At 42.8% G+C, this 25811-nt stretch overlaps 1 protein-coding gene across 1 annotated transcript in view; it reads left to right on the forward strand.

The window, feature by feature from the left end:
- Positions 1 to 25811, forward strand: part of TXNDC5 (thioredoxin domain containing 5) — a 62382-nt gene that overhangs the window by 7256 nt on the left and 29315 nt on the right. The window contains exons 2-4 of the mRNA XM_085607248.1: positions 6593 to 6742; positions 20595 to 20700; positions 23750 to 23846. Of these exons, the coding sequence (XP_085463374.1) occupies positions 6593 to 6742; positions 20595 to 20700; positions 23750 to 23846 (353 nt within the window). The remainder of the gene's footprint in view (positions 1 to 6592; positions 6743 to 20594; positions 20701 to 23749; positions 23847 to 25811) is intronic.

Consider the following 25811-nt stretch of genomic DNA (forward strand, 5'->3'; position numbering starts at 1 on the left):
GCTGCAGGATGGGTCGGAGCGGTCGACGGTGTCCCCGAGGACGATGGCGTTATCACAAGATGAGCACGGGCCGGGATTTCCATAACAGTAATGGACCGGGTGGGGGCGCATTAAAGCCGCGGTTAATCTGCATAATAAGAGTGCAGCCGGGACGGGATGCGAGCGGCCCCTAGGGCCAGTAATACTAAGAATATAGAAGGGTATGTGGCGTATAAGTCTTCCCGACGGCATTTGTCAGGGCACATGAAACAAGAAGGGCTGGGCGAGAAGGGAGGGGGGAATGCCAGCAACAGAGGAGCCCGCGAAAGTGAAAGTGATCGTGATTACGATCGCTACGGAGGAAAGACACATGGCGCTGCGCGCGTGCACGTTCACGTGCACTGTAGCTTTAGTCCACGGCAGCACTTTGAAAAGCCCAGATATAAAATGTCTCTTCGAGCCTTTGGCTCACGAGACCTAAAAATGTATAGGTGGCCATTGGTGAATAACATTTGTAGTAAGTTTGAAGCAAAGGACAAAAGATGAAATATGACAAACGTGTGCCATGTGTCACATCCAGTCCACTGGCCTAGGTTTTTTGTGAAATCACCAAGATCTCAGAATTCTTCTCCCCAGATAAAATGATACTAAAGGCAGCTATATTGTTTGCTTGGATCATCAGTTCTGTTCCTTTATGGATTACAGTTCACAAAGTAACACTAACTTTCTAGAGGTGTGCATGTGCTCTGTACCATAGCTGCGAGGAGAGCCTGGTTCAAACGGCTCTTGCACTCCCCGCATCTGTCCTGCTGTCCTGTTCATAGCTATCCCCTCTGTGTTGTAGAGCCCCATCAGGGTGGCTGATTATTTGCCTAAACCCTTGTAGATGCAGGGCCTGGTTTAGATATTGGCAGATGGGTTACTCTCACACAGCAGCAGCTGGTGTCGGTGCAGAGTGTCGGGCAGGAGGACAATGACAAATATACATAAAAAGAAGGGGGGGAAAAAAGAACTTAACTGCCAATCGCTGCTCTTCTGTCCCTGACTGCAGCACAGGTTCCCAGACTCCCCTACGGCCAATCCTGATGCTGCTTTCATGAATGAGAACAGCGTCAGGATTGGCCTGAGCGACCTATATGTATACCCTGGGAGCCTGTGCGCATGTCGGTTTGGCTGTCCTAAGACGGCAGGCCAAACCGACATGCACCCAGATAGCTCCCCCCCCCCCCCCCCCCGGTCCCCCTTCCGTGATTGCTCCTGCAATGGCCTCGCCCCCAAGACTCAGCACTTAGAAGTTGTAAAATAAAACGATAATAAACCTGTTATGTTATCGCTTTTACTTTACAATTTTTTAGGCTAGTGGGGGGGGGGGGCGGTAGGATGGCGACGCTTTTTTGCCTTAGTGGACGAGCCACCGCTGCTGTCACAACAGTGACGGATAAACCCGTTTGCCGAAATATAAAGCCCATTATAGCATATGGGATTTATATTTCGCAAATGGGATATCCTCACCGTTGGGATGGAGTAACCCTTCCGCCAACATCTAAATCGGGCCCCCAGTGTGGCCACACCGACCCAGGATACTCTTATTTCCTAACTTCTCCAAAGGGCGAAGTCTTTGGGTAGGCAGTGTTCAGCCAATCAGACGCAGAGATGTGGGAGCCACATTTTTCCAAGAGAGACGTGTCCTGGTCCCTCCTTGCCCAGATCTTGATGCACGCTGAAGTATCGAACACAGCCAAAGAGTGTGCTCGGCATCCGCAAAATGTATTTCATGGAGTCTTATGAAAATTACTCTTCATGTATGAAAAAAGGCACATTTGACACAACAACCCTCGCATTAGCCTTCCTACGGTGGGCTAAGTCATTGGCTCTTGTTGCTTAATTTTATTCTCAAGAATAATTACCAACGTGGATTACGTCCGTTATCAAACGTTTTGCAGGAATAAACGTTTTTTGCAGCAGTCCACATTTTGGTAAAATCGGGCTTTATTTCTCAAATTGCGTTGCTTACAACAAATAAAAAGCCGCACGTCTGCCGAGAAATTGGAAATGACAAATGTGTTTGGGTCATGACATGTGCAAACCAAGGAAACATCTTGATTCGGCATCTAGAGTGGAGAAAGGCCACTAGCTGTTTACACTTGGTAAACTGTGTATCACAGGGCTATTGGCATGAAACAGCAGGATGTACAGCCTTTTATTAGCAGTTGTTTACAGAAGGAGGTGTCTGAATGTGGAATACCGACGCACTTGAGAATGCTTCCCGGCTTTGAAGCGTTCTCAAGGGAAATGGTCTATTTCAATTTCCTGTCCTTGCTCCCGTCTCAAAGCCGCGCACCTAGACTCAACAGAAATGGCCTTTATCTCAGTAAACATGTTATTTTCCCTAATAAGCTGCAGTCGCTTGGCGTTTAAAACCAGTAGCTATTTAGATTTTTTTTAAAAAATATTTTTGTGGCGTTTGCCTCAGAATTTGAGGTATAGCTGCATCCGTGAATTTAGTGTTGTAATTGCATGTGTATTTATATAACTCTTTAGATATGTATGAGAAGTAGGAAGAATTCTCCTTACATAATGGGTCTTCATACTCCTCATGAGCTGCTAATGTGCTTTGTGGATGGCTAGTGTGCTACTCTATAGGATGTGCTTTCTGTGGCTTTGTAGTGAGACCATATGGCAATGTTTCGATGTTGTGCGTGATGACTAAAGCCGTGGTCTTATGTTAGAGTGGATCTGAGAACCAGGGGGGCCGGGACACTGATGTTCTAGGCATGAGATGGAGCTCTCGGTTCCGGGCGTTATTGATCTAGAAAGCATATGAGGGTAAACGCTTGGTTGTTGAGGTGCAGGGTAGTTCAGAGAGTACCAATTATGAGCCTCCACAGAGGAGGCTTGTTGCGTGAATGTTCCTAGGAAGGAGAGAGAGACCTCTGGTGCGATTCCTGCTTGGAGAACTATAACTAGGAGGAAAATTGAAGGCAAAATAGAGTCAATATGGAGACGAGCGATCTGTGTGCTGGGCCACTGTGAAGGGCATTTACGGGCAATTTGCAAAGTTTCTGGAAGGGGTGGCCTGGTGTCAAGGCCGTAAGGAGGAATGGTTGTCAAGTTCAATTGCCATACATTTTTTGGGAGGCAAATATATTACGGTTTACATTTGTTTATTCAGAAAGCATGCTATCCGTTTATTCAGGGAACATCGGAATAGTCCTCACCTTTTAATGCAACCCTAATTATGAAATGGCTGGATTTTTCAGACTCATGCGCAGGGGGTTGGCATTTCAAGTTGTGCAGAGCTTATCCATAAAGTATGCACACTTTGTTAAATTTCAGCATGTCAAACCTATGGAATTTAATTTGGGGGAAAAGTAGTGTCCTTGCAACATGCAGGTTTTGTTTTGGTGAGCACAAAAAGCCATATTATTTGCCCCAAGTACTCAAAATAATTACAATGAATCTCTCCTGATCAAAGCTATACCCTGGGGTTCAGAATTTACCAGGTGTGATAAATAACATCACCCCCGCTGGGGCATTCCTAATCAAGGCTTAGTTGGCTCCTCGGATTAGGAGGTTCCGATTGCCCCAGCCTCGGTATTACTCTCAATAGGGCCGTTTCCCTCGGGGCTTCAACTCGAGACGACATGAAACTTGCTGTGTTGGTGCACCATTATGTATGAAATTATAAAAGCATTACTCCGCCTTTCAACAGAGCACTAAACTGTTGAAAGGCCAGACCTCTGAAGTATTGCAGTTGCTGCTTGTGAAAGACACCGTTTGTGAGCAACTTGAAGCAGTGCCTTTTGTGTAGAAGTGTTACAACAAACAAATGATGGACGGAATGCTGACAATGCAGACATTCTCCCCCAGTCAAGAGATCTGGGTTAAATCCATCGTTCTTTTGCCCACTACGCCACCCCAGTTTAGACATGGCCATATGCAAATCAGTCTTGACCCTGTGCCTCATGGGAACAGTCCAGCCCGAACTGCCAAGCCATGTCTTCCCTGGACCGGAATCAAGCATCCTAGGACCGGTTTCTGGCTATCAGCCGTCATCAGCCAGGATAGCTTGACTCCAGTGGCAGATCTCTTGACTGGGGGAGAATGTCTGCATTGTCAGCATTCCGTCCATCATTTGTTTGTTGTAACGCTTTTCGCCCTAAGTGGGATGGGTATTCCCAGACGTGGGACCCGTGCTCACTACGCCACTGGAGTCAAGCTATCCTGGCTGATGACGGCTGATAGCCAGAAACCGGTCCTAGGATGCTTGATTCCGGTCCAGGGACAACATGGCTTGGCAGTTCGGGCTGGACTGTTCCCATGAGGCACAGGGTCAAGACTGATTTGCATATGGCCATGTCTTAACTGGGGTGGTGTAGTGGGCAAAAGAACGATGGATTTAACCCAGATCTCTTGACTGGGGGAGAATGTCTGCATTGTCAGCATTCCGTCCATCATTTGTTTGTTGTAACGCTTTTCGCCCTAAGTGGGATGGGTATTCCCAGACGTGGGACCTGTGCTCACTACGCCACTGGAGTCAAGCTATCCTGGCTGATGACGGCTGATAGCCAGAAACCGGTCCTAGGATGCTTGATTCCGGTCCATGGAAGACATGGCTTGGCAGTTCGGGCTGGACTGTTCCCATGAGGCACAGGGTCAAGACTGATTTGCATATGGCCATGTCTAAACTGGGGTGGCGTAGTGGGCAAAAGAACGATGGATTTAACCCAGATCTCTTGACTGGGGGAGAATGTATGCATTGTCAGCATTCCGTCCATTTGTTTGTTGTAACGCTTTTTGTGTAGAAGTGGTCACATTGTTAGTCAGATACCATCTATATTCGATTATCTCATACTGTTTGATAGTCATAGTGCCTACTTTTGCAAGAAGTGGTTTATTGTGGTCCAGTAGCCCTCGTTGTTGACTGACCTCATTTTGATTGCATCGGATCAGGATCAAGCATAAAGCTGTACAGATGGCTTCACTTAGACTGGATATAAGATATCGCGTATGTATCAGGAAAAGCAAACTTGTAGTGGCTAAATGCCAGGCTGTGTGTATACTTGTAGATTAGTCCTACAGAATAAGGAAGTTGTATAGCTTTGCCAGCTGCGTATCTGATTTTACTGTGAAATAAACTCCAGCGTTACTACCGCTAGAATTCGCTTTGGAAGTTCACGCAGGTCAAATGGAGTGGTAAAATGTTTAACAGAGTTCTAATAACTTTATTTCTACTACTTATCTCTGTGGTGTTTTGCTTCTCGTTTGGCAGATAGAGTACCTTTTGTACATTTTGTAATTGTACTTGATTCTTTTAGAAGTTCATGTATGCTCCTGAGGAACGTCTAGACATCTAAAATAGTCTGCTTCTACCAAGCTCCTCCCCCCACGACCCTTTTGTCCATCACTCCCACGCAGTCTTTCACATTTCCACTCTAGGTCTAGCATTAGCCAACCCTTTTTGATTTAACGCCTTTTTACTTGCGGGTACTTTCAGCCAGTCCTCGTAATCTATTTGTCATTCGCATTTTATTTCTGCCCAGTAGTGCCTGGGGCCTTTGGTCAGCCCACTTCAGCCATTGGCTGACTTCAATGTGTCCGCATTCCGCCCTTTCACAAGGAGCACATCAACCCACAAAGCAGTTCCATTAGTACTAGAGGCTTCAATACCAGTGTGTGCTTTTCAAAACGAACAATATTTTTGCTTATAGGCAATTTTGTGTCATGTGCGTTGTTTCCTGCTTGCAACGTTGTAAAATGATTCTCAGCAGGAAGAATGGAGGCTCCTCATTAGTCTGTTCTACACTATAAACATACTCCCGCCTGACCCTTCAGCAGTGGTCGAATGGCGTGAGCAAGTGAAGGCGTGGATGGTGAAATGCCGGTTAGGCCACAAAACGACTTTGTGTTTAATTGGGTTTAACTTTGAACCCTGCTTGTATGTGTTTTGGTGGTGTCAGTGATAGTTTAGAATTAACACTTGAAATAATCCCTGCTATACCAGGCAGAAAACTCAACTAGTGCTGATGTAACGTGTCATGGAAACTTTTTTTGGCTCCACTCTATCTGAAAGTAAATCGTCTTCTGTCCCCCTGGGCAGAACGTATTGCATAACATTGTTTTGCTTACTGTAGTGGACTTAAATGAGAAATTCCTCCCAACATATTTATTTCTCAATATATCCTCTGTATTGCCCTCACAACCTCAAACTCTTGATCCAGAATGTGTTTTTTCTTTTTCTTTTTTTTTTTTTCTTTTATTGTTAGTTTCTTCAACCCGAAAAATCGCCTGTTCTAGGTGTCCTCTTCACTCTGATCACACTCTCAACAGTATAGATCCAAAGAGAGTTTTGGACCGCTAAATAGCATGCAACCAACAGCTCAAAATTGCTGGCAAGTCACCAGTGGTTATTATTTTTGTTTCACAAACGGGTTGGGACACTATTGAACAAAATGAGCTACTGCTTACTCTGCGCTCCCAAATAAATGCTTACAATCTTATCAGTGCTGTGGGCTTCCATAGCTAGTTCATGCTAGTAATGTCTTTTATTAAAGAGATTGTATGCTGTAAAGCCAATTGCAGCCTTACTAATTGTGTGGTATCCTCCCCAAAGGTGTGGACATTGTCAGCGTCTGCAGCCAACATGGAATGAAATGGGAGACAAGTACAACACCATGCCGGAAGCCCGGGTTTACGTTGCAAAAGTGGATTGTACTCAGGACAGTGTGGTATGCACGGAGAATGGTGTTCGAGGGTACCCCACGTAAGTACAGAAGGATACTGAGCGGTGTGTTTATTTATTTAATCTTCCTTCATATTACACAATCCACACAGGTTTTGTTTTGAAGCATGGATTTACTTTTTTGCTTTTTTTTTTTTTTTTTTATTGTAAAACTTCAGGCTGCATCACAGGAAGAAAACAAAAATACCTTTTGGTTAAACGGCGTGTGACACCATGCTTTCATAAACTTTGAGTAATTCAGTGAAGCCAAGGGCATTTTAGGTCTCTCACTATCCACAGAGGAGGGAATTTTTGATGGTGGATTTTCAACCCGTAACACTTCAACAGCAAATCGGAGCATTTTAGGCCTCGTCTACAAACAGCTTTTAGCTGTCTGTTAATTAAAGGCCTATTGCTGCCAGAGCATTTTTGCGCAAGTAACCATTTATTCTTTTATTTATTACTCTAAGTGGCGTCAGCCATCTTGGAACAGTAAAAAACAAAGAATAAAATGGCACACACATCATTCTGAAGGTGCCTGTATAGTCTGGCTATCACATTCCAACCTGGATGGCTTCCCTCCCCAGCAGCAGCATCTGCAAAAATCCTTGGCAAAGATAATCGGTCAACAGTACAGGAACTACTGTCTTTGTCAATTCTTGTTGATTCCCTCTGAACACCAGAGTAGACACCTGGCTTTTTTGGAAATACTTCCAGAATACTAAATCCATAACAGGGGTTAGAGCGAGTAATTGGGTCTTCGTAGAAATATATCTAGGTCCACATAATTCCGGGTTGTGAAATACCCCAGGCTTCCCTTCATTTCCTTGGTGAACCCCTACTTGTATGTCCTTATTTGAGCTATAATGATAATAAAACGCGTGTCAGGGGTTGCTTTTATTCATTCCAGTTTGACTTGGATAGTATTTACCAATCCATAGCTGTAATACTGTGCCTAGAGTGGTAAAAGGCTTATAGAGCAAAAGAGGAAGGTGCACCAGTAAAAAGTCCAAGTTCAAACAGATATTTTTGAAGTATTCTTTTAATTTTCTTGTAAAAGGGACTCGCAGCCAACGCGTTTCGTTCCACACTGGAACTTCTTCAAGGCAAAGGTAAAAAAGGTAATGTGGCTTCGTCTAAAATTCGAGTTGGAAACAGGAGAGAACACCGCGACAGCGTGGGTAGCTGTAAATGGTGACCAAAATGATCAGAATAAAGGCTCCATGATAAGAGCACACAAGTTTCAATGGGTTCCAATACTCTCGGAATCCACTATCCCCAACCCGTCCTCGGAGAAAGTAACAGCAAAGTGCCGGAAGCTCCGGCACTTTTTTTACCTTTGCCTTGAAGAAGTTCCAGTGTGGAACGAAACGCGTTGGATGCGAGTCCCTTTTACAAGAAAATTAAAAGAATACTTCAAAAATATCTGTTTGAACTTGGACTTTACTGGTGCACCTTCCTCTTTTGCTCTATTTTACACAACTGGTCTCCAGTGGAGTCGACCTACGGCGTGCTCCTGGGAGATTTGTGCACAGGAACTGAATTTTTAATTAAAAATTTGGGATTTAAAGTGCTTAACTTATGGTCAGCCGTAGTTTGTTCTTTTGCATAAAGGTAAAAGGCTTATGTAATTTTGAGGCTGTGTGTGGATGGCACTGTTAATCCTATGCTTAAAGACTTTGCTATAGAAATGGCATAAGATTTTGTTCCTTTCTACATCGGCATGGATGGCACTGTGCTTATCCTATACTTAAATATATTTTGTAGAAAAGCAGACATTTGAGGTGACCAAATTCAGTGTTGCTGGTGTTGTAGTATGCTCTATACAGGAGCTGCTCGCCACTAAACTTGGGAACTACTACCCAGAGTTCGCTGCTTTCCCACCCCCCATTTAGTTAGAAGTGGCTGTCTCTAGTCGCTGTGGCTTGCACCCTGTCCAAGTTGGGACCCTTTCTTCAAGTCGGGGTAAGGGGATTTCACACCAAAGATAACTCCTGCTCACCCCCTTGGTAGCTTGGCGCGAGTCGTCGGGCTCATCCCGGAAGCAGTGTGTAAAGCATTTCCACATAAACGTACAGTAACACAGTAAAAACACTACAAATGGTCACCACACCAGTTTAGAAAAATAACCAATCTTTATCTAAGTAATGCAAGACCAAAACAACGACAATCCAACATACATAAGCAAGGATATCACTTTTAAAAGGTTTAAAATAGTTCTGTCATAGAAAACTATGGATGCGTCACTTTTATTACAAAGCGCCTATGATTTGTCAAAATCAAAGACTAAAACAAGCACAGGGGAGGTGAGGCGCCGGAAAAGCAAAAAGATGTGTTGGTTCCCTACTCCCTGACAAGGTGATGCATCGCTTCCTTACTGCAGCGCAGAGGTGGTGATGCGTTGGTTCCTTACTGTCAGTGGAGGTGATGCGTGCACAGAAACCGACGCATCATCTGTTCCTTATTGCTGGACCATGTTGATGAAGAACTTGGTGCACAGCTGTGATAGGTAGAAAATCCGGACATGCTGGGTTGATGAGGCAGTGAAACAGGCGCTGCCTCGCTTGTCCTAGCCTTAAAGCAGGTGAAGCATAGATTTTCTTCAGCTGTGCAGTAGGGCTCGAGTCTGAGCGGGTGTCAGACATCGCTGACACAGTGCTCAGGACTAAGGCTGTGACGATCTTTCAGCCGCATGGCAAGCGCTGCATCGATTCTTCAGCTGCACCGTGGTGATGCATTGGTTTTTCAACTGCACGGCGGTGGTGTCAGGAAAAACAGACGCTGGAGGTGGATGCATGGATTTCCTTGAGTCCTTTGCAGCAAAACCACCTCCAAAGGCCCAGAACTGGCATTGGCACCACTTGGCAGGTCAGAACTCCCATCAGAGGAGTATAGCGCCTGGAGTCTTTGATGGCCCTGAGGCTTCTTAACAGGAGGTAAGCTCATAGAAGCCCTTGGAGAACCGTGGCAAGCAGGAAATAGAAAACAAAAGTCCAGCAGGCCATCCCAACACCGCAACAAGCAGAGTGGCAGTTCCCCTCTTACAGCTTCTCCAGGTCTTCTTGGTGGGATCTCCTCTTGGTCCAGAAGTGTTGTGAAGATGTGGGGTCACAGGTCCAATGCTTATACCCCTTTCTGCCTGTGAAATAGGCAAACTTGAAAGGAAAGTTTTTGTAGTGCATAAGACACTGCCTTTTCCTGACCTGGCTCCAGACACACTACAGGGGGGGGGGGTAAAGACAGCTTTGTTTGAGGACTGACGCAGCCCTATTCAGGTCTCATTGACCACTCCTATTGCCACTCTAGCTCAGGATTACCCACAAGCTTGGTGATAGGCCTTAAGGATATGCAGGGCACACCTCCGCTACCTTTGTGTGACTAGAGTGAATGCACAAACAGACCAACTGTCACCCTCCCTTAGATGTGGATTCCACAAGCAGGCAGAAGCACAGAATAGTATGGCAAGAAAATGCCCACTTTCTGAAAGTGCCATTTTTAAGCACACAATTTAATAACTGACTTCACTAAGCAACTTCTTTTTAAATTGTGAGTTCAGGGACCCCAAATCTATATCTATTCCCAATTGGAAGTTAGACTTCTAAGAGGTTACACGGCACTTCCAATGATAACCTATGAGAGAGATAGCCCTTGCAAAGTGAAAAACGAAATTGGCAGTATTTCACTATCCAGACATGTAAAACATACCAGTACAACTCCTACCTTTCAAATGCACTGCATCCTGCCCATGGGGGCTCCCTTGGGCCTACTTAAGGGTGCCTTGCATGTAGTAAAAGGGAAGGTTTGGGTCTGGCAAGTGGGTGCACTTGCCAAATCGACATAGCAGTTTAAAACTGCACTCAGACACTGAAGTGGCAGGTCTGAGGTGATTGCAGAGCTACTCATGTGGGAGGCATAATCCGTGCTACAGACCCACTAGTAGCATTTGATTTACAGGCCCTGGGCACACACAGTGAACTTTACTAGGGACTTGCCAGTAAATCAAAATGCAAATTATGGATAAACCAAACCCCGTTACAATTTAGGTCAGAGAGCGCATGCACTGTGGCACTGATCAGCAGTGGTAAAGTGCCCAGGGCCCTAAAGCCAACACAAACAGGTCAGAAAAAAATATGAGGAAAAAGGCAAAAAAGTTTGGAGATGCCTTCAAAAGGGCCAAGTCCAACATCTATATAAATGGTGCTCTCTAGTTTTAGGGCATGGTTGAGTATTGAATGAGCAATGATTTTGACTTTAATTTTTTATTAAATGACCACATATTTTAGATTTACTTTCAGGCTTTGATTTTCAGTGGTAAGGCATGTATTTGCCATAAATCTGTTGAAAAGATTGTGCGGAATAGATAATTACTCTCGGGATCAAAAACACTAGGGACAAGCCTTCAACTGGTTCAGGTTATGGTTAGACGGATCCCTTTCGCTGTGGATGAATCCAGCGGCCATTGCTTATTTCCAACCTGTACACCATGTCACTGGTTTATGGCAAGGTGGAGTACTGGTCTGGTTTGCTATGTGAGAAAGCTGTCCAGAAGCTAAAACTAATGAATGTGGGAGTTTCCTGAATACTAGTTGCTGTGAGACAGTAATTGTAGAAGTTGCTTATTGAGTATCTCTACTATACATCATGGTTGTCTTAGTCTATATTTAAATTCTCACTGATGTAATGCTAACGTCAGATGGAAGATTACAATAACTTAACTTTGGAGGAGGTTTTATTTTGTTGGCCAAAAAGGAAAGTTGAGCATCTACTAAAAATAGATAACCTGTGTTTAAGCATTTTTGGGTGACCCTAAAATTAGTAAATGTGTATCTTTTTTATTTTACCCTCATTACAAAGCACTTTATAGTGGGTGGTTTATCCCACTGAGTTGAAAGGAAACTGAGTTGATTAAAGTGGCTTACTTAGTTCTGCAAGATGCTTCAAACAGAGCAAATCTGTCTGCAGTGCCAACTATCTGTGGTAAGCTTGGGAATTAATATGTAAATAATTGGGCAAATATATAGTAACTAGATAAATACTTTGGAGTTTATCATATTGTGTATTTCAATTGCCTTTCAAATTTAGTCTAATTTAATTGTAGCTGGCAATATCAAAGGAGTTTAATTTACATGTCGCTGTGTGTTAATTGGTTGGTTCAGCAAGCGTACAATGTGCCCGCAATATTTTGTTTTAGATTTTCCTCCTTATTTTTTTTTCTGTATGACTTAATGAGCTATGGTTAAAAAATCCTTTTGTTGATCAGGAATAGGAGTACATCCATTTCATAGTACTATGCAGTCTAGTCCAGAAGCATGACTAGTCTCTCAATGTAAATGAGCATCATGGCGTAGAGTGAAAAGAGGCAAGTCAGGTCTAGCGTGTTTGCGCACTTCAGAAGAGATGTAACTGGATCGATTTGCTAGTCCACCACCACCTTGGTGATCTGCAACTGGATTGTGCCCAATTGGCTTATTCTTAACACTGAAAAGATGCTGCTTTCTTGACCTAGTTTTGGCCTGTGTACTCTCCCTGTTCAGTAAAGTGAAAGACATTAACTTGAGGATCAATTCTGGCTTGTCTCACTGAGCTAGTCGGATTGCACTTATCCTACCGATTTTATCTGTGGTTTTAATAGTCTAGTCTTGCCTGACTTGTGAGGGTCGAAAGAGACCCACATTTGGTTATCATTGGTATCTGACTACACTGTGGCAATTATTTGCAGTTAGATATCTCACACTGTATTCTCCATAAGCTCCATAAGGGTTAGAATGCATTTTTCTTATCTTGGGTTAGCAAATAATTCTATTGTAATTTTGTTGCTGCTCTGAAGTGCCTTCTGCAGCGCCATTTTGTTAATACATTTTACTTGTGTCTCCTGAAGCATTATTTGGTTGCTCTAGAGTGGTTCCGCTCCCCTGGCACTGGCTCACAGTTGCTTTTTGTATAAAATTCAGGATTGTGGACATCGGCCATAGATCTTCTGTATTGCCAATTCTCTTTTTCTAAATTTGTTGATAATCTAGTTATCCCTGCGGAAATTGGAATGTCACAAAGATTCATCCTCTACAAACAGCTAGGCTCCAGAAAAACAGATTGGGGGGGGGGGGGGAGGGTAAGCAAATTGTGCTTTTGTATTGTTGACCTCCACGCTGTAGAAGTTTCTCACTTTCTGATCCACAACTGATTTTTCTCTCCTAATGGAAGACTTGGCTCTTTGTACAAGGTTACCTACCCTACTGGGAGGATCTGAAGCTCCAATTCTTCTGGAGACAACCACTCTTTGTTTGGCATCATAAAGCCTTTCTGACACAGTACACTCTAAGAACTGTAATATAACAGAACTCTGTATCGTTCTGTTGGGCGTTGGTTCATTAAAAACAATGCACTGTTCTCTATACGACCTAGTTTTACAATCTGATCTTCCCTTTCAGAAGTGACGTCGGTGAATCTCTGATAATCAGTCGACTGGGCATCCCTGTACACTGAGCCTTCTGGGGTAGGCCAGTGAAAGTTCACTTGATGGCTTATGAGCCCTTTTTATTGTGTCCCTAATCCCAATAAAGGGTCTCGTGATGTTCCACCCTCACCAGGTATTAAATTCCCCTCTACCCAGTTTATGCCATCACCACACAGTTAATGTTTCCTTGTGTATGGTCTGATCATCAGTGCTTGTGGTATCTCCAGTTACCTTAATTCATTTGTGCATTACCATATTTACTTAGTTCTATACTACCAGCTGTCTGCCTTTTTATTCTCCCTTCTTGACCCTCGCTTAAAGACCCAGGTAAATTACCCATCGTCGGAAAATGACCTGAATCGTGTAGTTCTAGCTTCTGAAAAATCAGAATAGTTTCAGAGTCTTTTCAGTATGTCTCTTTGGGATAGTAGCTCGAACTTCTCCCTGGGTGGACATGAAATGCCACCAGATTTCAGGGATTTTTTTACCAACCGTAGGGAACTTGAACTCCTTGTTGGTGTATCCACTGACCATTCGCATATGTTTTAATCAGCTTTCTATAGAAGAATAGATGCTCAACAAACCGAAAGAATAATTTATTTTTCTAATTCTGAGTAATTTGTGAGAGCTGGCTCTAGTCTCGTTTTTAGGTGCTGGTCAATTGCCTGCCTCCCTTCTGTCTCCTATCATGTTATCCCACATTTCAATCTGTCAAAATCGTGGCATATGTGTGTGGCTGGCCACACCATAGCAGGGTGCAACTGACCAAAACTACACAAGTTTCAAAACTTTATAGACTCAAACAGTTTGTCATTGAATAGTATGTCAGCCGTCCTTTACCCAGAGTCCCCAGGGAAACCTACGAACTCCTGACTCGTAGAAAACTCGATAGCCTGGTGGGTCCAGGAAGGTGCTACCTGAGCAAATAACACAAGACTTTCCTTCCTAGGAATCCCTGCTCCAGGGACCAAAAACTGCATCCATCCCACAGGGTAAGTTTTACTGGCAAACTGTCTTTTGAAAACACATGTGACCTAGTTGCGATTGTGGACTTTGTCCGTCAGTGCGTGAAGAATGCTGATTTGTGAGTGTGATTACACTGGTTTTAAGAACATTTGCCACTGGCAGCAACTCTAGATCAAAGGAACCCCTAATATGATCCCACTTTTTGCGAAAATAAAAGGTAAAAAATTTCCTCCTGTTGGAAATAAAGTCCCCTATGTCAGGGGATTGCTGTAAGGCCTTGGTCGAGGTGCAGGTCATGACAGCACTATAAAGCATACATTCTTTGATTCAAGCTCCCCTGATGGTGGATGGGGAGGTAAAAATGGCGAATTAGAATTCTGTTGTAACGTCGTTCTAGAAGAGGCCATTTGACTGAGTACTCTGAGTGCTAGACACTTTCAAAGAAAACTAGCGTCTTTGTGCAGTGTGTTGAAACGAAACCGGCTACTTACTACATTGGAAAACTAACTTGTATTGGAATGACCAGTTATGCCATTTATTTTTGCCACACTTGAGGCCAAAGTAGTGCTCCCAAGCAAGGTTTTTCTACAGCTTATATTCTGCTCTGTAAGGAGCTTGTAGGCAGCCCTGCGAGTGGTCGATTAGTTTGACAATCTGTTAATTCTCTGCCATTTTGCAAGAATTGCTATCGAGTGTATTATGGCTATTTATCAGTCTAGCTAAAGGTATCTGCTATTTGTTAGCAGCTGACTTGCTCACTTGCCCCTCAAAAAGAGAATTTCATATCTTATGCGAGGTAGGTCAATTTACTCTCTGTAGATCGAACAGTAACACTTATTCCCCTCCCCCCCCCCCCCCCCCCCCCCAAATGGGATATTGAATTAGGCAGCCCTCCACAAATATTCAGCAAATACGGAAGCCTCACTAAGGTCTAACAGGAGTTTGGCTGAATCGCTCATGGATTCAGCCAAACTAAAAGGAATGCCAAGGCTAGATTACACAATGATTCAAATAGAGGTGGGCTTCATTCAGAACGTGACTTTATTACCATGAATGATAATAAGCCCCCCTTTGGTAAAATGATTAAATCTAGCAATGGCATTGTTTTCTGATGTATCGGAAAGAACATCGGATCCATGAATATCAGCAAACACCGGGCTGGCTTGGATTGAGTCAATATCCAGGCTGCACCATTCGCAAATTAATCAAATCCTTAAACCTCCAGGACCTAGGTGGAAAGACTGATTTGATTATAAAATATTTTTAATCCTTACTTGCTGGGGTATTGCATCTACAAAACCTAAAAGGACGACAAGTACAAAACCAATTAAAGTTTGTTTGATAAGAAATGTAAGAGGCCAGGAAATCTTTGCTTTAGACCATTAGGTGGAATAAGTCCTTGTCCTCTGCTTGGTATGCCAAGGGAGGAATCAAAAGAACTCGTCACTTTTAGAAAGTATATAGATATTAGTATGGGCTGTAACCCAAGGTGTTGGCTATATCTAACGAAATGGAAGATGTTTAGAGACTGGTAGCAGTAGGCATCAGCTCCTCTGCCTTTACTGTTGATTGGCGTATTCTAGAGCACCTATTCACAAGCTTTTGACTTCTGTGGATTCCCAATAAATCACTACTGGCTGCCGGGGGCCTCGACCGGAGCAGTTTCTGCGATTTGAACCTAAAATACAAAAACAAGTATACATTTATCAAATATACACAATATGACCTATTCTACGAAATTAATACTAAAAAATCGAAATTTAAATGGAAATTGAATTCTATTTCTAAAAGGTGATGCATCATGCTAGAATCTAGCATGTTAAGTTTTTTGGTGATAATGCATGCTTTTATTTGTGTAGGTGCATATCCGTGCTTAATTTGAGGCCATAAATTATCCATACTAGACTCTGTGAGCTGTACTTGGCTGCCTCCATAAATCAAGCTAAAGTGAACACCTTCATTTTGGCCTCCAATGACAAACTCCTTTCCATTTAAAAAAAAAAAAAAAAAGCTTTCAAATTTTAAATTTTTGTTTTTATGTACATTTTCTTTATTAATTTGCTATTTAATTTTCTAAATCTTTGCAGACCTCCGAAGTATGTGCCGCGGACCCCAGGTTAAGAACTACTGTTGTAGAGGAACACTGGTTTAGCTGCTAGTCAAGTTTAAACTTGAACACCTAATTTGATGCAAATTCCTATGATACATGTGCTTAGAAAGGAGTTTGTTCCTTATGACTTGAGTATTTTTACAAATCAAAGAGTTGTCCAAAGTTTTGCACTGTGAGGGGAAAAAAAAATGAAGGCACTTAGGCATGATTTCACATTATCCTGAATTAGGGGTTGTCTCGGTTACGTTTTTTAATCCTATTTTAAAGACGAGCAGACACCCTACATCTACACAAGAATCTTATTGCTATGCAGGAGAGGTCAAATGTTATTAAATTACCACCAAGTGTCTACTGGATAGCACCGGCACACTGACTGGGAAAGTCCTTAGTAACAGACTTAATGGCTTCCTAGATAAAACCTAGTCTGTCAAGGTTACTCGTGTAGGCTTAATGCTCTCTGTAGGGACTAGGGCAACCGAAAACGAATCGTCTTTCAATAACTTGGTCTCCCATGAGAAGAAATATGAGAACTTTAAATCGCCACGGTACTGATACTATTTTCGTTGCCCATAAAGAATATACCCTTGGTCACATGCAGTACTCCTGCTGAGGGCAAAGACGGGTTAAGGCACAATGGGTGTTAGACTGGAGTGTGCAATTGTCCGAATCCCCCTTTATTATATTGAAAGCCAACCTGGTTGCTTCCCTGACTAGTAGCAAAGGAGGTTTCTATATGGGGTCACAAGCCTATTGCATGTTTGCTATACGCTGGCGGTTCTTGTTTCGAAAATTGGAAATGCTCTGCATAAATTGGTGGTGTCCTTCGAAAGTTTCTGTAGCGCCAAAGAATCACTGTAAATTGTAATGAACATTGCAGTAGGATAACTTGTTTCTTCCCACAAATCATTCAAAATGAATACATTGACAATACAAGTTGCTTAAACATTGGATTACTAGGCTGTAGAGTTAGCAATAATTGAACATGAGTGACCCTTGTAGCAAAGTGATCCTTTTATTTAGCCAGTGCATCTCCGTTAGTATTGATCTACATCTTTAAAACTCGCGGTGGCCCACTTTCGACATTTTTAATAGCAATACACGCAAAAAATAGAGGCATCTTCATTCTGTGGCACAGCACTTTAGGGGTTCTGATCGTACATCCTTGATGCCAAGAAACGTTTCTCACGATTTAGAAGCCTGCCTAAATCTACTTCCGTTATGCTGTTGAGTGACTTGGGTTTAAAAAATGTAGTTTATAGTGCTGTGTTCTTGCCTAGCTGCTCTGTGCGAGACTAGGGCCCACCTCTATGGCTGCAAAGAAGGGTTTTGCAACAGATTAAACCACACATTGCTTTTTCACTGGGCCACACATGTAAAAGCTGCCTTGTTGGGTCTCGAACAGCCTTTATTTCGATCCCAACAGGAGGAATTTGTTAAATTGGAACGGTATTCGGTGAAGTTCTGTTTTTGGGAGTTGATCCAGTCATCAAATCGCCAAATTCCTTTAACCCAACAACTTGTTTATCTCCAACATGGTGTAGAGAAGAAATTATAACTAGTAGCCTAGGTTGGGCACGAGATGGAAGGAAAACCCTCCAGTCCGTAGCGGCGCATTTAAAGTTGAGTCTCTCGCAGCCATCCCTGGACACACTCTTTACAAAGAAAATACTTGGGGTTCAAGGCCTACAATTCTCTAGATCGCAAGACCGTGATCATCTGAGGGTGAAAAAATCAGTTAATTGGGTAAGGAGTGCTTGGGAAAGGGAGGACCGGTTCCCATATTTGGACTTTTTGCCTAATAAATGGTTAAGACCCGAAATTCTACGGGTACAAGTGGGTATTAACCCTTGGAAGTCGGATGGAAAAATAAAAGCGGCATTGATCCAAATGGATGGTATCTGTAAATGTGGAATAGGGGTAAGAAATGATATATTGCTTGATTGCACATTGATTTTAGCGATACGAAAAGTATTTTTGCGACCAATACTTTCAAAATATAAGGTGAACTCGCATGTGCAAGCGGCGTGTATTTTTATGGATATGTCATCCCTAGATACTATTGCTCTAGGGAAGTTCCTGAAAGCAACACATGACTTTATAAAGGAGAAATTAAAAGAGGGATGCTGATTTTATAATTTTATGGATGAGAATTTTAGGGATCGATATATTTTTTGTAAATTGTGATAAAATATATTGGTTTTTTTCTATGTTTTACTATGAGGATCTTAAGCTGTGTATGGGTTTTAAAGACTATGGTCTAAATAAACATTGTCACACACTCACACGGTTTCTGTTCTCTTCACTCACCGAAATTTACTTTCACATGTTGTCTAAACTACAACTCAGCTGCTCGGCATAATCCCTTCTCTGCTATCCTCGCGCTCTATTTTCACACTGATGACCCCTGTCCCTGATGTTGCCTCTACTGTGAGCTTCAGTTGCTCAGCTCCCAGTTGTTCTATCTCATGACCACTTTTTACTCTATTGCGTGAGACTCCAAGCTATCCACACCCATTACTCTATCTGTTGGAGTTATGCGCGCACTGTACCCCCCCGTTTTGTTTTTCCCCACTCCCCTGTAAACGACCTTCTGGGTTGATCTTTTTTTTTTTTATGCCCCCGCTTCGTTCCACCTATATGCTCATGATGATGACCAAATCCTTTCTCATTCATGACCTGCACTCCTCTAGTTGCACATATCCAACCGTCTCACTGCTGTTTGCTTCTGGGAGGGTCTTAATTCCCATTGCATGAAACTCTTCGAAAACTGCGGCTCTGTATCTTCCTTCTTTGACTGCACTTTTGCCCTTGCCTGGCTCTTTCCTCTTCCTTCATGACTTTTTTTTGCCTCATTTGCTGTTAACTTGATGCTCTATTCAATCCCCTTGTGAGTCACTGAACAGCTACGCAGCCCTAAATATACAATAATTCTGCCTGCACGTTCCATTCCTTAAAGGCAAAGAAGTGATCAAGTCGTTGATACTCAGTAAAATAGATTGATGCAGCAGTTTACTAGAAGGCCGGCCTGGATACTGTTTCCGACCACTGTGCGGCAGGTGCTCCATTTCAGCAAGTGAAGTGCAGCCTTGCAAAGGACTCTTACCTCACCCCATCGTCTAGTAGCTCACGGGTTCTCTGCGCTAACAGTGCACGCTGCAGAGTATTCACATTGGTGTATAAAGATCTCTCTCCCTTATCACCAGTTTACCTTCCTGACTTTACTAATCTGAAACTTATGTCACCCAAAGCTCAATTACCTGCATCTTGGTTCCATTTCGTATACCTACTAGTAAGCTTCCAGTGAAATTCAGTTCCTGCTGACATCGAAGCAAGCCCTGGAGTCATTTCCTGCAACTAGAAAGCAAGGAATGGTTACCGCTCATCAATATCCTCCGTCTCTGTAAATGCATATATTTGTTTGTGTATAATTTAGAAAGTAGCATGTTTGTCAATGCCCAACTTTACTGTTCTGTCAAACAGCATCTCAATCCTCACCAAGTCAGATTAATGGTAAACCAATCAGTCCGCCCTTGCTGTTTGTGCCATCTGTATCCGTATGTGCAGCATTTCTGATTGAAATGCTTTGGCTTTGAACAAATCAATACGTTTGTAAGTTTCATAAATACTGGTTCCGGGTTGGTTTTAAAGTACACCTTTAATAAATATTTCCCAGGAAGGGAGCTCTGTGTTGACTGGCCTGATTTCTCATATCCCCAATACCTTTACATAAGGTTTAGGTTGAAGATTTTACCACTCATTATTACTATTATCAAATGGGGGACCATTCATGCCTTCCTTCATATATGTCACTGTCAAAGCCGGTCTTGTTACCGATTTCCTGCAGTAGTTGGTGGCCTATTTTGAGGGATAGTAGGGCTAGCCTAAAAGAAGCGTTCAAATGTGCAAAAACCCAATCAAGTTAAAACTGCAATATTGCATTGCAAATTTATTGTGAAGTTCCTAGATCTATAAGTGTGTTGTACAGGTCGTTTAATCCTTGACTGTGGTGCTTATTGCAAGTGGGATAGTAAATTGTAAGCGGCTCTATTAGTCAATTGTTAATTAACCTTCATTTGATTTTAAATGTTAAATTTTTAGAACTATTCTATATATTCTTAATGTTTTTTGTTTAAATGGACTGTTGTGTGTTCCTGTAAAGGTTTTATAGAGCCATCCAAAATCTTTTAAAACCAACAAATTACATGAGAAATAGGAATATGTTCATTTGTATGATGCCTAAATCCCACTTGTTTTATTCCCTATTTCCTCAATACCAAACAGATGTGGCGTTTAGTGATGCACGTGAATTGATATGCTTCTAAATGCTCACCAATGATCGATTTCTTGTTAATGCATACTTTCAGATTGAAGTTCTTCAAACCTGGCCAAGAAGCTGTGAAGTATCAGGGCCCTAGGGATTACCAGACTCTAGAAAATTGGATGTTGCAGATGGTGAATGAAGAACCTGCTGTAAGTGTTTGTTTTTGTTTTCTTTTTTTAATACGGTTTTTCTCCATTCAGTCATTTTTCAGAGCAAAAGAGATCTGTGTGAAACATAGTAAATGCCCCCTCCCATCTTTCTCCCTCCTTGCCTCCCTCACACAGACATCTTACGTTTACTAGCTGTGTCTTGAAGTTGTCCTTCATAATAAAACAAAAGTATACAGGTTTGTGTACTAAGACACGATTAACCAGCTGTTTATTAGCAGCAGGTGCTTATTTGCATACCAGTACCCAGATTGCTTCCAGAGCTCTACACCCCTTGTGCTGCGGTCTTCCTAAATCTAGTTTCTGAATGTAAAATCCGATTTAAAAATAAAAATAAAAAATAAAAATGAAATGACAGTTCGTCCTCTAGTTTTCTTGGAGATGTTGACGGTCTCATTGCCATGTATATCTTTACTCATATTTTCATTGATCGTTCTTTGCAGAGTTATCATAATCAATAATGCATTCCAAATAATGCATACTTATTTCCTAATGTCTGTTGCGTTGTAATTCCATCTGCTTAACATAACATCCATCCATAAACTAATTGAAGAGATGCCAGTAAATAAGTTGCATGCCTTTTTTAAATTGGAGCAATTTCTTTTGACGTGGGACATTTCCCGCCTTTCCCTTGCTGTAGATCTTTTAGTGTTTGCTAACTTTCATACAGTGGATTGTGACATTGGTTACATTGACTGCTTCCTGTGCCTGTTTTTACTGCGCTCTGCTTAGTTTGCCAGAAAAGGGCAAAGTTGGTATGGGCGAGCCTTTTTGCGTTACCTACTCGCCCACTTGTATGCAGGAATATTCAAATCCCTATTTACTGAAAAGGCATTTCTTTCACTTGTAAGCATCTCCTGAGCTTATTAGTAGTTCTACAATCTATATATATTTATATAGTACTTTTCTAGCAACTGGTAAAGAGGCGCGGGGCGGGCACCCTTTTCTTTAGTGATGTACACTTTTCCCCAGCTTCTTTGCATTTCCAAGGCAACAGAATTTTGAAGGGAGGGAAGAAGGGAAAGTGGATCCAACTTACCGTTCTCCAGCACTCTTACAAGAGTTTTGCTTTTCTAAATGTCTCGAAGAGATTTTACTACAAAAAAATATATATCGGTCTGGCAGCCCAGGGATCTTTTTCAGCTCTCGGGTTAGTTGTGAATTGAGGTTTATATTGTTCGGACAACTGTTGCAGTTTAGAACTGGAGGTCGACGTTTTTGGTTTTCTGTTGAGACGCTCTTTGTGTTTCAAAAATATGCTGTTGACATGCATTTCCAGGAGTTCCTTAAGACATCCAGTTGTGGTGGTCCTGGGCACTAACCGGAAGAGGATGGAATTGTAAGGTGGTAAATTTGACGGCTAAATTGATATGTGGAGTAATGCAGATTGTCCAACGATTGTGAGGAGTGGATGCATTTGTGCAGTGCCCTCCTCCCTTGTAATACTGGTAGTGAGGTTTTTGCTCTACAAAGTCAACCATTCTAGAATCTTTCCTGACATTTTTGTAGGAGGTCATTGTGTGCCATTGCCACGTTGTCTTTGTTCTGTTGCACGGGTCAGTGCGTTTGAAGTGATGCTGGTATGCCAAGTAGCTTTGAACTGAGTGCCCAGTACAGTGTTTCATTAAGTTCCGTGATCAAACAAGCGATTGTTGGGACCAGTTAGGGCTTGGCTGTCACTTTATTCTGTTTTAGGTTGCGTGAAATCTTTCAGGTCACTCAAGGAACTGAATAGGTTTCTGCTGTTGGTAGGTCACTTGCCTCATGCTGCACACTGGGTTAAGTATGGGTAGTTTCATCCTCTCATATGGCACTTGGATCCTTTGTGCCATATTTTGGTGAGCCTTCTGGGTCACAGGCTAATTTTGTATTTGTTGCCAGACAGTAAATTCTCCAGAGGCTGTGTGGTCCCATTGCAACATATCTTATGCCTCCTGTGGCTGGATGAATGGTGGGAAGATGGCATTTCACAGGAGCTAGTGGACTGGAATTCGGATTATATTTTCTGGCCATTGGATCAGTTTTTTCCCCAAATGTTTGAGAACCACAAGAACGAGGTAGCCAGGATTTGTGTTCTTTCGATAACCACCAGTTATAGTTGGGACTTCTCTGGCGATGGGGGACGTGATGTGGCGCGCAGGGAGCAGATGGCAGCCAAACTGGAGCTACATTGGTTGCTTTAACAATAACTGATGTATTTTATTCCAGAGCTTGCCAAATGTAATCTATTCTGATATCATATATTTAGCATACCATGCTTGCCTTCAGCTTTCTTTCAAGTTTCCATCTTTTGTAAAACTTATGTGGTGTCTCCCTTTTTTGTGTGGATTGCAGTGGTTCATTCAGTGTAAGGTCTTTGACCGTGGTGATGATAGTTTAGTATGAATTGCCATTTTCTTCTAAATATCTTTGACCTATATAGAAATTTCTTGGAAATGCAAATTGAGACCCGGTTTCCTCTCTTGTTGTTAGACGCTGGACAGGTTACTTGTGAGCTGGTGACGGGGCTCAGTATTACTTCTCGGGTAGATACCCGTACACTTGGCAATGGTTTCCCTTTTGATTAAGGCCGTGAACAGAGACGCTAGGGTAGTATTTTGAGGAGGAAACTTTGAGAGTTTGGGGGAAACTATACAGTCCAATGACGTCCGTATGTCCTACGAAAACAGCTTCCCCTGGAAATGGTGGCAAAGCTGCATATGACATCCGAGTGAAACATCTCCACAGGGCTTGTGGGACACGTTGCAGGATTGTGCTCGTGACCGAATGTGAATTTGTTCTGTTATTTTACAGTAATGATTGGAGAGGGTGACTAATTGGTTCAGTTCCGGAGCAAAAAGAGGTATGCCTGAGCTGTCCAGTTTGGGTTCTGCATTAACCTCTGTTTTCATTAAATAGTTACTTGGATTACTCTCATTCGGTGTGTAGGATAGAACTTTTAGTTGTGTAATCCTTTGTAGTAAGGTTTCAGATTTCGGCTTGCATTCGTTACCAGTTCTGTGTAATACAACCATCATTTTTCTCTCTGCAGCAACCAGAGCCTGAAGTGGAGCAAGCCAAGGCTCCTGAAGCAAAGCAAGGCTTGTATGACCTTACGGCAGCCACCTTCAAGATGCACATTGCAGAAGGTAACTATTTAGATCACTAACTTTTGTGTGCATGTGTTGTCATTTAAGTAGAAAGTCTATCATGTTTGTGCCTATCATTTGACTTTGTAGCTTCCTATTTCTTGTGAATCGCAGTCTTTTCAATCGCAGTAGGTGGAGTTTAGTATTTTGCTCCCTTTCTTCAGTTGTTTCCTCTTTAGAAATTGCGATGGCCCGATCATAAACCTTTTTGAGCGCCTAGGTTGAAACTGGTGAACTGCAGAGCGCTTTGTATTCGGGCAACATTTGAATACTGTTTCATAAATTGTGACTTAGTGGAATTTGTGGTAAAACAAGAAAGTACGCTGTTCCTATGGGGGAGAGGAGAAAGAAGCGAAGGGGGGAGGACGGAAAGAAAAACTGGGGTGACGGGCAAGGAATATTGTTAGTTACGAACAGGTGTTGGATAAGACAATGCGTGATTGCAACGGGATCCAATAAGGAGAAGGGTCCCTCACACACTGAGTGGTGTCCTGCTTAATCAGAGGGCAGCTCCTGGTTGGGCCGGCGCTGCAATGCCCAACGGGCCCCGCAGGTCTGCCTGGGTCTTTATCCGTTTCTTGTAGAACGTATCTCCCACAGTTTGTGATTTTGTTTATTTATCTCTGATCTGTGCCTGGTTTTCAGCAACAGTATTTTAAGGTTTAGTATGTTTCTCAAGGATAAACAGTACTTTGTTGCTTTTTAAAATGGATTATACTTAGCAATCTTGCCTTTTTTCCATTTTCAATCGGACTGTATCTGCCTCCTGAAAGAGCTTTGCACACTGGTACAGCATACGCATGCCTGTGCTGTAGGTGGCCAGCCCCCATCACTGCTCTAATGCATTCCCTAAATACTTCCCTTTTTCCACCAAGCAGTCTATATCGGACTCTCTTTTTTTTTTTTTTTTTTTTTTTTTTTTTTATGCTCGTGATTTTTCTTCCCACCCCCTCCCAATTTCCCCACTTCCTGAGCATCCTACTTTCAATACCTTCAGTTGCTTCCAGCACCCAGTTAGGCATTGAGGCCCCAAGCCAGTGCTGTACCGACGGGTCAAGTCAGTCTCTCCATGGGGTTGCAGTGCTGCAGATTCATTGGACCAAGAAGTAGTGTCTCTCACTGATCTATGTGCACCAGGGGATCCCGGTCTCTACCTTCTCCAGGGACTCTTCTCGAGTCTAGCCTGGCACCTTTGGTCAGTCTGTCTCCGGTCCAGTGGGGCAGAGTGGGTCCCCACATGATTCTTCTCTGCCCCTATGATTGTCGCAGTGTGCATGTGTCCAGGTGATTGCCACCCGGTCAGTGATCTTTGGCACGTGAGACTTTATGGATGAAGTACTCTGCCTCACCCCTCCTATTCTTCTTTATCTATTGCTGACTCTTCAGACATATGGGGATGGACCACATTGTGGGAACTCTATATTTACCTCTGTTTGAGTTTATATGTGCTGGAACTGAGGCAATTTGACTTGTCAAGCAGAGCTGAAAACAAGGGTGGTGATGATTCACGCAGAGGACAGCAAATCCCTCTTCTATTAAGAAATCAGTGGGCACTCACATTTGTTGGCTGGCTGTAGCTCTGTGAGAATAACTATTGCAACAACTCCTATTCTCCTACATCAATACTAGCAAAAACACCTCACGCAGGTGTCTACACACCACGCGGCAACTCTCCACCCACTGATCCCTTTCCATCTCCCTTTAAGTACCAGTGTGATCAGATTTCTCCTTGGATGGGCAGAGGTAAATGGTTTCTCTGTGCTGTTCCCTCAATTCTTTATATTTAACAGCACACTTTAAAGATTAAACATTCCCCATCATCTCAAACGATCTTAAGAGACGTTTACCACGGTAGTTGAAAATTGAGCAGTGTTTTTTATTGGTGTTCAAAATCAATGCGATTATGGCGTGTTTCCAAAGTTTGGCTTAGACAAAGTAGGCAAAAGGTCACACACAAACTTCTTT

The sequence above is a fragment of the Triturus cristatus genome, chromosome 5_2 (assembly GCF_964204655.1).
Source record: "Triturus cristatus chromosome 5_2, aTriCri1.1, whole genome shotgun sequence".
In the NCBI taxonomy this organism is placed as follows: domain Eukaryota; kingdom Metazoa; phylum Chordata; class Amphibia; order Caudata; family Salamandridae; genus Triturus; species Triturus cristatus.